Below are 16,637 nucleotides of genomic sequence, written 5' to 3'. Positions count from 1 at the left end.
AATGAGAGCATCACATGCACTAAAGTTAAAATGAGATTTTTCAGAATTAATCAGATGTTCATAGGAGGAAGAGTATGCTGTGCCCCAGTTTTCAGATAGTGATGCTTACTATCTGCAGTTAACTACAAATATTGGAAAATCTAGGATGGAATGTAACAATATTATGAGAAGGAAAGTTGCTACTCACCATATAGCGGAGCTGCTGAGTCACAGATAGGCACAACAAAAAGACACTCACAATTACAGCTTTATCAACAATAGAGACACACACACACACACACACACACACGACTGCAGTCTCAGGCAACTAAACCCACACTGTGAGCAGCAGCACCAGTGCCTGATGGGAGTGGCAACTGGGTGGGGGTAAGGAGGAGGCTGGGGCAGGGAGGAGGAGGGATAGTATGTGGGGGGGGGGGGGGGGGCTGGACAATGAAGTGCTGCAGGTTAGACAGAGGGCAGGATGTGGGGGGGGGATGTAGTGGAAAAGGACAGAAATAAAAAGACTAGGTGTGTTGGTAGGACCAGGATTCAACCCAGCAAGCCACCTTCCTAGATGTTGACCTCTACCTCAAAGATGGCTACACCAGTACCTCCGTCAATATCAAACCTACTAATCACCACCAATACTTCCACTTCGACAGCTGGCACCCGTTCCATACCAAGAAGTCCCTTCTGTACAGCCTAGCCACCCGTGGTCGTTGCATCTGCAGTGACAAGCAGTCCCTCTGGACATATACTGAGGGTCTCACTGAAGCATTCACTGACCGTAATTATCCTCCCAACCTTGTACAAAAACAGATCTCCCATGCCTTATCTATCCAGTCTCCCACCACCTCCCGAAGTCCCACTATCAGACCACAGAGGAGCATTCCCCTCATAACTCAGTACCACCCAGGACTGGAGCAACTGAATTACATTCTTCGCCAGGGTTTTGATTACCTCTCATGCCCTGAAATGAGAAATGTTCTGCCCACTATCCTTCTCACCCCTCCCACAGTGGTATTCTGTGGTCTGCTGAACCTACACAAACCTACACAAACCCTGCTCCCAATCCCTTATCTCATGGCTCATACCCCTGTAATAGACCTAGATGCAAGACCTGTCCCATACATCCTCCCACCACCACCTACTACTCCAGTCCAGTCACTAACATTGCCTATCCCATCAAAGGCAGGACTACCTGTGAAAGCAGTCATGTGGCCTACTAGCTAAGCTGCAACTGCTGTGCTGCATTCTATGTAGGCATGACAACCAACAAGCTGTCTGTCCACATGAATGGCCACTGACAAACTGTGGCCAAGAAACAAGTGGACCACTCTGTTGCTGAACACGCTGCCAAACATATTCCCCACGAACACCAGCTTTTCTGAATTGCACAGGTGGGAACTTTCCCTGCAATACATCCTACGTTCCCGTAACCCTCCTGGCCTCACCCTTTGTTAGTCACTGTCCTCACCCATCCAGACCCTTACCTGTTCCCATTCCAGCACTACACAACCATCATTCCACCACCACACCCAATCTCTTTATTTCTCTCCTTTTCCGCTACTTTCCCCTCCCTTCCTTGCCCTCCATCTAACCTGCAGCACTTCACTGGCCACCACCCCCACCACACTATCCCTCCTTTCCCTGCCCCAGCCTTCTCCTTACCCCCACCCAGTCGCCACTCCCCTCATGCACTAATGCTGCTGCTTGCAGTGTGGTTTCAGTTGCCTGAGACTGCAGTTGTGTGTGTGTATGTGTGTGTGTGTGTGTGTGTGTGTGTGTGTGTGTGTGTGCGTGTAGGCGCGTGCATGCATGCATGCATGCTCGTACCTATTGTCGACAAAGGCCTTAGTGGCTGAAAGCTTTAGTTGTGAGAGTCTTTTTGTTGTGCCTATCTGTGACCCAGCATCTCCTCTATATGGTAGCAACTTGCCTTCTCATAATATTGTAACTATACCCGGGGTGGTGACATATTTCACTTGACAGCTCACGTATAGTTGGCTATGCTGCCACCGCACACGCCCACAACTCCAAAGTACTTTTTGTAAATGTAAGCTACAATTAACGTTTATACGTAAGTACAACATAGCACATTTTTCTAACAATGGAGAGAATGACGACGGAGACTAAGTGTTTGATAATATATGAAACAGGGAAATAACAACACATGAAGTTAATGACAATATCCACGAATAGTTGTTCCAAATTGTTAAAAGCAAAACACGCCTAGCCTACTTGATTGCAGAGATAAAGAATTAATTCTGTATACATTTACACTCACCAATTTATGATGTAGTGGCGCAATTCCATCCAGTTCTCCTTCACTTTCATTGGAATCGGTACCAAAACCATTATCTTCATTATCATCCTTGACATCATCATCATTATTACGAGAAACCATTAATTGTTCATTTTCATTTATAATCCCGTCTATAGCCTGTGCTTCTCTTATGAGTTTAGCAACATGGTCTACTTTCTTCCTCCAAGAGGTAGCGTCTACAGCAGCAAGACATTCACGTGGCAGCCGTTCCACTTCTGTTAAAGTAAACGTCTTGTTGGTACTTCTAATGTACATCTTGACTTCATTTCAACAATTCAAATGGATTAAAATGGCAGTGATAAAGCGGTAGCCTAATTACCAAGTGACCCAGTTCACTTACAATTTCATCCACAAGGTATTTAGGCATCACAGGCTTATTCTGTTTTACAAGCGAGTATAACAACGGCTTTGTCATGCTCATGTCCGCAGCAATGTCTCTCACCTGCAACCACTGCACCATAGTTTCTTTACAGTCACTAGTGGTGGGAGTTTTATCACAGAATGGTATGGTGTATTGTCCATCACAAACACTGTCAGAACACTAAACTGGAGCAACAAATTTTTAAACCTCTGCAGAAACCATAGGTGGTCCATATCCTCATGATAGTCACCGGTTTTTCTTGATCGAAAAACTGAAAGCCCTTCAGGCACAAAGCCGTTTGAAGATCCTGCATGGGTCACAATTAATCTGGATCCTCTTCCTGTTGGCTGATGGCCGCTGCTATTCGGAGTATCATTTGTCCAGCATTTCTCAACTGATACTCCAATGTTGATCCAGGTTTTGTCCAACCATATGACTGAATGTATGTCCTTTCCTACAATTTTGTGTAAGAAAGTGGTATGAGCTGGAACGACGTGAGCTTTTTCGAGTAACAGTTTTCGTCCATCTAACTTTTTAAAATGGAAGCACATACTTTTTAACACCATCTTAAGTGATGTTTTCCCCACTGAGAAAAGTTCACTTTCTTTTAAAGAAATTAGCAACTTTGCTATTGTGGGGTATTCTTTCCTTTCGTAATATCCGTATATGTGTCAACGAATTGCATTGGGTGGGAAAGAATCAATATCTGTAACAGGACAAGGCTGCCTTTTTTTTCCTTTCCAGGGGTACTTAAAAACACACTGTTTTTCCCACAGGGGCTTTCTTCCAGACTGCTTATTTCAGTGTCTTGTAAGTCTTGAAGTAGCATCCCTTTCCTTATAACTGTTCTTTGACCGAGTCCTAGAGTTTTCCAGAAACAATCTAAAACTTTATTGGCGGAAATCGACGCATGCCCATGAGCTCACAAAACTCATGCGTCCTTCATAGAAATTCCAAAGCTTGACTATTTAATGGCACTCCATGGCACAATGGATTATTGCTTGGTGAATGACATCATTTTGGTGACATTGTTTTCATAAACAGAAACTGTAGTCAAGGCAATAACAGAACACAAAAGCAGGTTGTCGCGCAGTAACGTACAATGTTTACACGGAAGCCAGCAACGTGGTAGCGTCGACGCCAGAACCAACTTTTATTCGGTCCTGTTAGTGGTTCAGAAGACACAGCGCCTCACGTTTCTCACTTGTTTGTCAGTTACATTGCCAACTTTACAGCATTTGGAGAGTGACCTTGAAGTGACATGTTTCAGTGGCCCAGGTATACAAATATTGCATATATGCCCATTTTATATGTTTTAATAGTATTGAATTGACATTTTAAGGAAATGCCAGGTAGATAGTAGCAATTATGTTTTGAGAACTAACACTTCTGAGGTGGCAGTCAATTCAGAGGCATCATCCGGATGATGAGGAAATTTTTAGTGCAAGGATTCAGCTGTCAAACGGGAAGAAGGGGAGATGAAAGGTGGGGATTGAAGGAAATTCTGATCCAGTGTCTTGTGTTTAATTGTGAACCTCTCTGTAGGGTCTCGTGTAGTGAGAGGTTGTGACACTGCTAGTGGTGGTCTGTCCATCAACAATATGGACATTAAATTCAGTGGCAATTTTGGTGCATTTTCACGACACCCAATTTTACCGACTTTCTTTTCTTTTCATTATAAGCAATGCGAACACCATGAGCAAAAAACAGTTTCTTGTCTTCATTTACTGTTACTCATTTTGTTGATGTTACATGTTCATCAGCAGATTTCTCTATATTACTCTTAACAATGCTTTTGATTATTCCTGTTGCCGTCTATCTTGTGCAGTACAGCTGGTGTTTTTACAGTTTGTCATCTGCATTTATTTTATTTTTGTTGGTGGTACCTAGTGGTTCTCAAATTATTGCAACATTTGCTGATTCAATACTAACTAGACAAGTAAAGGTATCCCTATTCAAATCTGTGCACTGACATGCCCACATTCTAATGAGGTAGTTGCTCTGTGAAAAACTGTAGAAATAATTAGGTCAAAGCATGTTCCACAGCAGGGAGCTATGATGCATTTGAATGAAAAATTGGGACAGAAATTAAAGACTGATTCACTGGTGGGTAGCTAATCTTTTTAACAATACCAGAAGTGCCAGAGGTAATAAACTGCTAGAATTTGCCAAGAAGACATTCTTCCAGAAGAAAACAAGTATAATAAGGATACCGTTTGATCAATTTATAAATTCAAAGGGTCATAAATCGGTGAGATACAGAGTACAAATAGAGGTACGTAACTAAAGAAAGAGGCAAACATATCGGGCAGGAATTTAAGAATAGAGATCAGAATTCTTTTTAAAAATCTGGAAGCAAACAAAGTTAAATTTACCAAGGAGTCCTGCATATTAAAAAGTGAAGGTAAAAGGGAAATGATTTAACAGAGGTGCTTTAGCGAACAACAGAGTATAAAAGAGGTGCTTTGGCAGACAACAGATGATGATGCAGATATGAAAAATGCAAGGCAGACTAAAACCTCAGTTGGAACAAGGCAACTGTTGGAGAGATGGCAAGAGTTTCAAGTAAAACAAACTTATGCTGAACCAAACAAAACTTTAGGAAAGTGGCTCCAAGCAGATGTGATTAGGTACAATGAAAACGTGGTAAGGGAAATAAAGAGAAGTCTCATAAAAGTAGATAGCTAATAATAAAAATGATGTTGCAGCAGTAATGCTAGATGCGTAAAAAGCCATTCGAAACATGAAAGGAAAGGTCTCGGGGATATATCAGCATCTTAGTAGAATTGTTTACAGCTGGAGGAAAGTAATAAAAAAGGAACTTGCAGAATTGTTTCCAATATGCCTGCAGTGGATGACAACACGCCAAAGCTGAAACAATGCTGTCATTATTCTACTTCACAATAATTTGTGCAGCGAGTCCAAAGTGTAACAATGCTGGAATTGTTCCGCTTCATGTCGAAGGAGACAACCAAAACATTTCATGAAATTGTAGAATGGAGTAATGAGTGTGAACTACTATTTTTATTAGGAGTCAGTTTCCTGGAAAGCTTTTGAAACTTAAAAAAAAAAAAAGTCTCCCTCGAGAAACCAGGCTTGCATAACCCCACAGATGTGCATAGGTCACAATCTGAACAGGCGGCTCAGTGTGCGTTCTCTATTCCTCACACTCTGTCGTGATGCAGCTAACCACAACATTTTTCTAAACTGCATGAAAGTATACCTATTGCATTGCAGCTGAAGATGTTCATGTGTGTGAGAGACCAAACTGCTTTGATAATGAGCTACCCTTCTTTCTTTTTGGTAATAAGATCTATTGAAACCCACAATATGATGTCCCTGGACTACCAGAAAACCTCCAATATGTTTTGCAAGAGCAAGAATAGAATCTGCCTTGTCATTTCTTCTAGTTTTGTGTGTATTTAAACATGTCTTGTGGTAAGAAACTGCAAAGAAATAAACTCGTGATCGTTAGTTTAAGTTTGTGTCTCTCACAACACTGAACCGTCTTTTTTTGCTTCTCTGATTCACCAGAGTTTTAAGGTTATCAGATCTACCACAAGAATTTTTTCTTTGTACTTTCTATAGTGCTGTTTTAATTGACACTTTATGTAGAAAAACATTAATCTCAGCAGTCACTTTTGTGCAAGTTGCATTTGTATTAGATGTAATAATCCTCCTTAATGGCTTTCTGATTCTGTCAAGAATTTTGTCTTCTCCTACTATTGTTCGTGACATTCAAAGCTTTTCCATGCAGTGTGTACTTGTTCATGACAGTAGACATGTAACTGTAAGATTTACGATTGCATACTAAGCGTGCATGATAGAAGGCTGTGATATAGCAATAAATAGGCAGACCACTATTACTGCCAATATACTGACAGCTCAGAATACTCTGAGGCATGATGTCTGAAATGGGAAAGCAAGAGAAGTACATTATGGATGCTAGACAACAAGTTTAAAAAATGAGTTGTTCGTATTAATGAGGCACAAGCAAAATATTCTCAACCTAAGAGAAAAAAGATATTTAAGAGATATGTTTTATAAGCTGTTCATCTTCAAATTCAGTAAATTTAATTTAGTGACTTTCCAGTCTTTTAATACTGTCAATAAAACAAGGTTTGCCGGGTTCCACAAAGACAAATTTAATTCATCCATTGAGTGGTTGTTTGTCCACTCAACCAACTCTTCAGGCTTGGAAATAAAAAGTAGGCACTGGGAACCAAATATGATGGACGTGGAAATTCTTTGAAGCAAAGATAATCAACTTTTGCAGCAAAAAGTTATGAGAGAGTATTATTATCATGGAAGATAACTTTATCCTTTGTAAGATGTGGGTAATAGTACTGAGTAGCAGCCTTCTACTTTTCTAGCAATGAAGTTTAATTCTCGTCAGAGATGTTTCTGCCATTATGGATGTAGTGTGCGATTACCACAACAAAAATCCCATTACACGATAGCCATGACTTTTTCTGCAGATGGGGCCATTACTTGCTTCATTGGTGCTCTTTGTGTTGTGTCAGCCACTGTTTAAACTGCTTCATCGTCTTTGACCAAGTGATGTGGCACAGTGGTTAGCACACTGAACTCGCATTCTGGAGATCTACATGTGGTCATCTTGAATTAGGTTTTCTGCGATTTCCCTAAATTGCTCATGGCAATTGCCGGGACAGTTCCTTTGAAGAGGACACTGCCAGTCTCCTTCTGCACCATTTCCTAATCCGAGCTTGTCGTCCGTAATGACTTCACTGTCGATGGGACGTTAAACTCTTAATCTTCCTTCTTAACTTTTGAAATATATCCTGACTGATGTTTCACCTATTTTTTAAAAATATCAGCAAAACTTGGCAATAGTTCAAAAACTATTGAGCCACAATCATTCAAATAGGAATTTGGTGAATGATAAACAGATGTAATGTCCATTAAAGGGAGAACTTTGCCATTCCAAAAGCTGTGTGTGATATGTGGTGGACGTATGCTATTAAGATCTTTGCAATTTGAGAAATCTTGTATGCTTCAGTTAGAAATTTTGAGTGTGTCTTTGTGTATTTTTCACAGAATTGTGTCAGCTTTTACCCACCCAGAGCACAAATAATATCCAGTCCATGCACTGCCACACTTAAATTTAGCAGTCATCTTTTTAATTATTAAAAATGCTACGGAAGAACTGTTTAATGTCAGAAAAGAGACAACATTTGAGTTTCAAAATAGAAAGAAGCAATTAACATGTATCTGATACTTAAAAATGACACTTTCAAAAGTATTACATTTTGTCAGAAATAAGTTCTGTGTGCTATGTTAAAAACTTTTAGACCATCCTTTGTTGCTTGCCCAATCTCCTCATATGCTGTTGGCAGCTGGTAACAATCACGAAACGAAGTAAGTTATTGCAGTTGCTTATTTCTATAACAGTCCAAAAAGGTATGCATAACTTATTTTTGGCTCAAACTGACTGGTACTTCATGTCAAAAATTTAAACTATTTAAATTACATTTTTCTTTAATATTCGTATCGTTTAGGAAAAGAGTCTTATAACCACATAATTTTTTGCTCATGATATGTGAATTTTTTATTATTATTATTATTTTTTTTATGGTTTCAGATGATCGTAAGGATTCGGATAGTAATGTAAGCAAGAAACTGAAACTTGAGAAAATATTTGAAGAAAATGAAACTTGGGAATGAGATTTTCCTAACAACAGAACCTTGCAGTGGACAATAAAAGTGGTTTTTCTTAAAGTGTTTGATGTAGTTTTGTACTGTTCTTGACATTTTATACTGTTATGAAACAACAGAATCAGATTAATGATTATATGTCAATCTGATTAAGATATTTTCTATTCGTGAACTTTTTACTTCTACTTTTATAAAGAATTTTATGTTTTTTAAAAGTGTGAAGTTGTATTGTTCTAGTTTTAGAGACAGAAGACCTTTTGTCTGATACCACCTTCTCCAGTAACGGAAAGAACAATGTCCATATTAAACTTGTCATAAATAAGTCATCAGCTGAGTACAGTAGTGTAAGCATCAATTAATCTCTAATATTACTAAATCTCCAACATTGCAGGAAAGTAATATCACCCTGTTGAATGTTTACTTTCCATATTTCACTACATAAATGTAGACAGTGTTTTTGTTTCATGTTGGTAGCAATACTGTAACAACAAATTGTTCACATGTTGTATCCTCTGAAATAATGGATATTGTATAAACAGTTTCAGTTAGAATTAAACAGATTTTCCAAAGTAGTTAATGTTGTTTGTGCATATAGTCCACTTGCATATCTGTTATTAGTGTTTTCAGGTTCTATTTCATTCCTTAATCCCTCCTGTGTTATGCTCAGTTTGTGCAAAACATTAAGCTAGGTCAAACTATCCTGGTGTGTACAATGTAAGGAAGAAAGTAACTTCTGCATGTTGTGTCACTGCCAGGTTACATAGCTGAATGACACTTGGAACACACATAGAAATAACTGCTACCATATGTTACAGAAAGTAACTGAAAGAAATATAAAATAAGACAAACTGAAATGACACATTTCAAAGACAATTTTACTGAAGTCACTGTAATTTACGATGGTTCCCTGAACATTACAAAAGGTGGGACATGGTTTTTAATAGGGTATGTGATCACCACATACGGTAGTGTGTGCTGTGCAACGTACTCCCAAGCTGCCCAAAGGAGTTCTTTTGATAAGACATTCCATTCTTCCACGACTACGGCCATTGGTGCATATGGACAGCCCACGGTATCTCTCCAGTGCATGAGCTCTCCCACCAGTGCAGTTTGATTCAGTCATGCACTGTCACCCATGAAAATGAAGTCAGGGCAGAATGCATCTGTAAAGATCCAAAGGGGGAGGGAGCACAGTGTTACAACAACATCGATTGCTGAGTGTATCATGTTCAAAGGTTTGCAGGTAGTATGATGATGCTATACATTATACTCCCCTCATCATAACATCTGGATCACTAAAATGAAGATGTTTGACAATATTCCTGGGTGCTACGGTGAGAGGTGGGATCACATAATGCACCCAGGAACGTTGTTGAATATGCTTGTTTTGGTAGTCCATGTGTTGTGATGTAGGGAGGCATAACAATGCGTAGGCATACAGACCTCCAGATCTTCGAACACAGTACACTCACCAGTCGATGTTACCTCGACTTTGTGCACTTTCCCCACGAGTATTTTTTCAGGGGTGCATTCGCCCCTCACTTCATTTCCACGGATGACAGTGTGCCGCAATCACATCAAACAGTGCAGGTGGAGGAGCTCTTGGAATGAGAGGATATTCGGTAAATGGACTGGCCTGCCCATTCCTCTGTGTGAAGCCCCTTGAAGCATATGTGGGATGTATTGGGGTGAAGTATTGTAGCATGTGCACACGCACCAAAAACCATCCAGCAGTTGTCAGCTGGTGGAAGAATGGAACAACCTATCACACAACTCCTTATCAACTTTGTGGCCAGCATGGGCACACGTTGCATTAAATTTTGCACACCAGTGTATTTCTAAATAAACTTTTAGTATGGTAGCAACAGATCTATCATTATGAATGAAAAGACCATCTGCCCACTTGAAATGGTACTAAGCCGTTGCTTTTGCAATACATCTCTCATTATTTATTGGATAAGTACCACTTATTCCAGAATTAAGTGATGAAGTAAGAAAAAAAAAAACAAAGAAAATGTCAGTAAAACTTGGCCTTAGGAATGTAATAACCTTATTGCTACTAATACCACAATGCCAGTGTTCAATGGTCCTTGTCATTTTTCAGCATGCTAGTATGTCATAAAATCCATGTTCTCTACCTGCAAACTTGTCATACCAGGCACTTACCTGGAACAATCATAAATATGACTGTGGAATAGAAGCACTACATTTGCTCACATTTAACTTCCATTTCACTTTATTTCTGCTTGTTTGGTTTGTAACTAAGCCACTGGTTGAGCTCTCTTAGTCTTCTTTGCCTCATGATCAGGAAATATTATTTTATTACCTGAGAGCTTTCTTCACGTGTTTATGTGTCTATATATTCAGCTTAGGGAAAGAGTGTGAGGAAATTTCCGAAAGTGTATGTTCTGGCGTAACCACAAGTGCCGGAATGAAGATGAAGAACGCAATTGAAGAGAAGGTGGTGAAACGACATCGGCCAGTGGTGCACTGATTAGGACCGCACTAAGACAAGAGCGGCCTCTACAAGAGCAGAATATAAGTGTCCCTCCTGCCAGCCTCGGCTGCTCAGTATCGGCTCAGTATACGGACAGGCCTAGCAGATAATGCTACGATAGCAGTTATTAGTGATCCACAAACTGTGTGTCAAACTTGCATGAACATTGTATATAGCAAAGAACTTGGATTTATGTTGCATGTTGCCCATTGCTTGTGACACCACTGTAAATACCAAGTTAAGTATTGTTAATCTTATTTGTAATAAGAGCTACTAATGTCATTTGCGTGAATTGTTGTATAGCATTCTGAGAACGCATCATCCCTTAGGCACCCTACAAGTGACAAGTGAGCAGGGCCCCACAGTATAACCTATGAGTTAAGAGAAAAGATTCCCCCAAATAAGGCCCCAATAAATGAAATAAGTATTGATGATGTCATGGAAGAGTATTGCTTCTAAATAGAATGTATTCATTTGAGCATATTAACTAACAAAGTCGGTCTTGTGAGGAGGAAAACTAAATAATAAATTTTTAGCCATGGGAATGTCGGTTCAGTAGGATAATACTATTTGGATAGTTTTGTGGGAAATGATTCACTTAGATTATGGTAGCCTTGATTAATGTCAAGATCTTGGAGTAACTTCTCTACTTGAAAATAGTGGAAGATTAGGGTTGGCATGCAGTTGACAAAGAGGTCATTTGATATGGAGCACAAAGACCACCCATTGGTGAGGAAGGAAATAGGCTCCACACTGTTAAAAGGAGCTGTCACACCATCAACTGTAAGTGATTTAAGAAAAACATGAGAAATGCAAATCTGCGTGGGCAGAGGGAGGGGGGTTTGAAGCCAAATCATCCCAAATATGAGTGAAGTGTCATATTACTGAACCACTTTGCTCAATCAACTGAATGTGGTCACGATATTCGTTTCACATTTGTTTGCTCAGAACAGCAGTATGCGCTATGAAGAGATTATCAGTGGATAAGGAAAAGTTATTAAGTGTGGAATAGAAGTATGTAATTATAATTTATGGATAAGTGATGAAATGGAGGAGGTGTATTTGTCACAGTAGACAAGACAGTCCGTTTCACTGTGCGAGATTGTTTGAAGACTCAATATTAAGGGTGGTCATAAAATGGCAGTTGTACACTTCTATCACCCACCAGACTCACATCCTGTTGTAATCCAAAAACCTTAGAGAAAACCACAGTTTACTTGTAAGTAAGGTCCCCAATCGTACTGTAATCATCAGTGGAGACTTTAATCACACAACAGTCAATTGGGTAAATTACAGTTTTGTTAGTGGTGGGCATGACAAGATGTCCTGTCAAACATTGCTAAATTTCTTCTTTGAAAACTACTTATAACAGATAGTTCATGCAAAGTTCACTCACTACACATGCACTTTCTATCATTCGTCTGTTGCAATATAATTGAGAGTTACCCATCACATATATTTAAATATGTCATGAGGGTTTTAGGTAGTTCAATCAGTAGACCAGAAATTTCTTCATTATTCACTTTGCAACAGTAAACAAACTAACTGACAGCACATCAGCAACAGCAACTATGTAAAGTCTCTGCATTGCTGTAGAGTCTATATTGTATTATTATTATTATTATTATTATTATTATTATTATTATTAGCAGCAGCAGTGGAAATGGTGTCCGTCAGTTGCAAGCTTTGGTGGCATAAAGTCTTCAAGTCTCTGCCAGTTTTACTCTGCAGTCAAGTTATTTACAAACAGTTGGTCTAAATATAGTGCACAAATATCAATTTGGTTGGTTTTAAACGGAGGTGGAGAGTGTGTGAGATGCAAGGCTTGCGGGGGAGAGGAGTGGTGCACAAGAAGTATGTTTTGTAACTAGTTGCTACCTGTAAACTGGATAATTAGTGTCCTTTTCTAAGAATGAGTCATAGGTAGTGCTAGTGATGCACTGAGAATTGTTTCATCAGTCTGTAAATAAAAGTTGCATTAATAATACCTTTTATATGTGTGTTGTTCTGCCTCTTGATGAGTAGAATTTTTAAATCTATCCAGTTACATTATGTTTTGTAAATAAAGGTTGTTAGAAATAAGCAGTACCGGCTCTCTTATTGACTCGTGGTTTAATAAAATAACTTCTAAAACTATATATCATTTACCATTCATCATTTAAACATGAAAGATTTCAAAGAAAATTCTTTTTCATTCTAAAATTCAGTTAGGTAGTAATTTTGATGATGGTGGAAGGTGGGGGTACTATCTAATATGTGATTTCACTCAGGGGTGTAACAAAGCATAGGGCTATTGATAGGAAGACGTTTAACAAAATGCATTTGGATGTCACGAGAACAATGTGAAACCTTCAGTGACTACTGTAGCGGAATGCTGTTACGTGATTCTTCACAAAATCTAAAGAAATTCCTGGTCATGTGTGAAGGCTGTTATTGACACCAAAGTTAGTGTTCACTCACTCTTGGATGAGACAGGAAATTAAACTGAGTCACAGTTGTAAGTGCAAACTCTTACAAATACCAGGTTGGAATATCAACAATATAAGGAAAAGGATAGATTACTACTCACTGTAAAGATGACACGTTGAGTTGCAGACAGGCACAACAAATTGACTGTTACACATTTAGCTTTTGGCCAAGCCTTCTTCAGAAAAGAAAACACACATGTTAATTATAGAAACTACCATACCTCTTAAATACACAGCTGCCATCTACAGCAGCTTGAAGTGCAATTGTTCCCGTCCAAGCTGCCGGATACGGCAGTCAGGTTTGCATGAGGTTTGCTAATCCCAGATGAGTATCTAAATTGGGAGAAACAGACTGTCATACCATTCAGGAAATCTTTCTCTTGCCTATGAGCAAGATGCAATGCAAAAGTTTAGAAACATATTTATACCAAAATAAAAGTTAAGTCCATTATTAGTCTTGCTGAATTTTGTCTATAGTGATTTAGGTAAATCTGGTTAAAATAGGGAATGTTTCAGATGACTCAAGCTAGCCATGAAACCTTCTTTGATACATGCATGTAGGTTATTTGATGACTTGTCAGTCCTGTTAAGTTAGGGTGGGTACCACAGAATAGTCAATATGTCATAGATTTCTTAGCTCCTAATGTCATCAACACCTTCCCTTGTACATAGATTACACTGGGGAACAATTTGTAACCCACTTTCTGTTGACTTCGATTCTTAGGCTGTTTTAGTGGTAAATGCTCATGCTGATACTAAAACTGTAATTAGTTTTCTTTCTATCACGTCAAGTTTTGTTTCTACAGTTGTTGCGCATGCGATTACGCTTCTGACAGGTAACTTGTTTGTTACAGAAAGCAGTGCTGCACTCTGTTGGCGAATCTTAAACCAATGACGGCTGTAGGCAGCACCTCCTCTATAGGGGGTGCTGCTGTAGGGGATAGGGACGCCGCGTGACAGGTTTAGATTCATATTGTCTAGACTAACTTGGTCAGTTACCCATGAGACGCTATAGTAAACAGGGTACTTCTCGCTCTGGTATAGTGAAGCCGGTTTCCGACGCGTAGTGCAAGAACTTGTATTTACACAAGATTAGCAGTATTTACTTCTTATTTATATATAAACGAAAAAGTTTCTTTATGACTGCCGCCGGTAGTTCGCGTACACAGGCCCGGTTCGTTTTGTTATATATGTGGCAGTTTTACCAATCCCAGTCAACCGACAAACATCAGTTATTTTGTCAGGGAAGCCTATTTTGCTTATTTTAAAGTAAAAATTGGCGACAAAGATAAATCATGGGTTTGAGAATGTGGACAAACGGAACACGCGATAAACTTCCGTTTGGTATACCAATGATTTGGCGAGAACCCAAAGACCACTCCAGTGATTGTTACTTTTGTATAGTAAAAACGTCAGGATATATATATAGCTATACGCCCTGTGCCGCATTCAGCTAAAATTTCAGTGCCAGTGTTTCAAGAATTACCCTCTTTGGAAACACAAGAAGATGCGGCAGGCGAAGATCGAAGTGACGGCAGCGACGAAGATTTTAAAGGTGACGATGATTCTGTTCGTAAAGGATTTAATCAGAATGAGTTAAATGACTTGGTACGGGATTTGGGACTATCCAAAAAAGCATCAGAACAACTAGCATCAAGACTGCACGAAAAAAACTTGTTAGAAAAAGGAGCTAAAATCACCTACTTCCAACCGAGAGAAAGTGCATTTCTGCAGTTCTTTCGGAGTGCTGATGGATTTGTGTATTGCTACAACACAACTAGTTTAATGAAGGAGTTGGGAATTTCAGAGTATAACGCAACAATGGCGATTGTTTATAGATAGCTCAAAACGTGGCTTGAAGTGTGTTCTCCTCCACAATGGAAATTTATGTGGTTCAGTGCCAATAGGCCATTCAGTTTTCTTGTATGAAAAGTACGAAGACATAAAGAAGGTCATTGACGTGTTGGAATCTAACTTGCACCAATGGATCATCCGTGATGACCTAAAAATGGTTTCTTTCCTTCTTGGCCAGCAATACGGATATATCAAGTATCCGTGTTTACCAAGTATCCATGTTTTCTGTGAATGGGGGACAGCAGAGCTCGTGAGAAGCATTAGGTGCAGTCAAAGTGGTCGCAAGATCTGACATGAAACCTGATGATCCAAACATTGTAAATCACCCACTTGTCGACAGAAAAAACATTATATTTCCGCCTTTGCATATAAAACTAGGTCTCATGAAGCAATTCGTTAGAGCTCTATCAACTGAAGGGGGGCTGTTTTAAGTATATCATTTCGGCATTTCCTAGCTTGTCATATGAGAAGATGAAGGCTGGTGTCTTTGATGGGCCACAGATTCGACAACTTATTAAAGATGGACGTTTCATAGAAACAATGACCGAACTTGAAAAGAATGCTTGGTTGGCATTCAAAAGTATTTCCAAGGATTTTCTAGGAAATACACGAGCCCAGAATTACGTCGAAATTGTTCAACAACTCTTAGGGAGCTTTAAATAGCTTGGCTGTAATATGAGTATCAAACTGCATTTCTTATCTAGCCATCTTGCTAACTTTCCAGAAAATCTTGGTGCTGTTAGCGATGAACAGGGTGAGCGATTCCACCAAGATTTGAAGGTCATGGAAGCAAGGTATCAAAGTAGATGGGATGTCGGTATGATGGCTGACTACTGTTGGAGCATCAAGCGGAATGTCCCCAGATAGAACATATTAGGAAAAGTTATAAGCGAAAATTTGTACCCTAATATCTTTGTTGTTATTATTTGTATAAACGCAATGTAACTTTGAATATTATAATAACCTTTGAATGAATAAAATATTCTACTACGTTTGGTTAGTACCCACTTTATTTTCCTTTGTATGTCCAGTTTTAATGACTTTTAGGGTAAAGAGAGAGTATCCTGTAGTTTAAAAACTTGACGTGATAGAGAGAAACTGCTAACAGTTTTGAACTCAGAGATCAAAAATTAGTTAAGAACAAGTCACATATCTAGGACAACAAAATGGCTGTTCCCCAGTGTTATCTATCATCATTCTAAAACCTTAATAAAACATATGATGCATTCAGATTCTTGGTTGTGTAACTCTAATAAATCTTTTCAGTTTCAGCCACACGTCTGAAAAGCGAATTAACCAATAATCTGTGTGATCAAACACCACACTGCATTCTAGAGCAACTACAAGTGTGTGCCGTAAAGTAATGCCTCAGAATTCTTTGGCGTTAAAACTCTTGAAGCTTTTTAAATAGAACAGGCTTTATTAACATTCTACATCTTTATTCATATCTACATATTTATTTCTCTACATAGT

The 16,637-nt window shown here is 39.1% G+C and overlaps 1 protein-coding gene across 1 annotated transcript in view; it reads left to right on the top strand.

Moving 5' to 3' along the window:
* The window catches only part of LOC126236434 (poly(A)-specific ribonuclease PARN-like), a 307,678-nt gene extending 298,785 nt beyond the window's left edge, over positions 1-8,893 (top strand). Inside the window, exon 14 of the mRNA XM_049945737.1 lies at positions 8,272-8,893. Coding sequence (XP_049801694.1) covers positions 8,272-8,354 — 83 coding nt within the window. The 3' untranslated portion in view covers positions 8,355-8,893. The remainder of the gene's footprint in view (positions 1-8,271) is intronic.
* The last annotated feature ends 7,744 nt before the right edge of the window (positions 8,894-16,637 follow it).

Source organism: Schistocerca nitens, chromosome 2 (genome assembly GCF_023898315.1).
Source record: "Schistocerca nitens isolate TAMUIC-IGC-003100 chromosome 2, iqSchNite1.1, whole genome shotgun sequence".
Classification (NCBI taxonomy): Eukaryota; Metazoa; Arthropoda; class Insecta; order Orthoptera; family Acrididae; genus Schistocerca; species Schistocerca nitens.
Note: the sequence above shows the minus strand (reverse complement) of the source record. Positions and strands in the feature narration are given on the sequence as shown.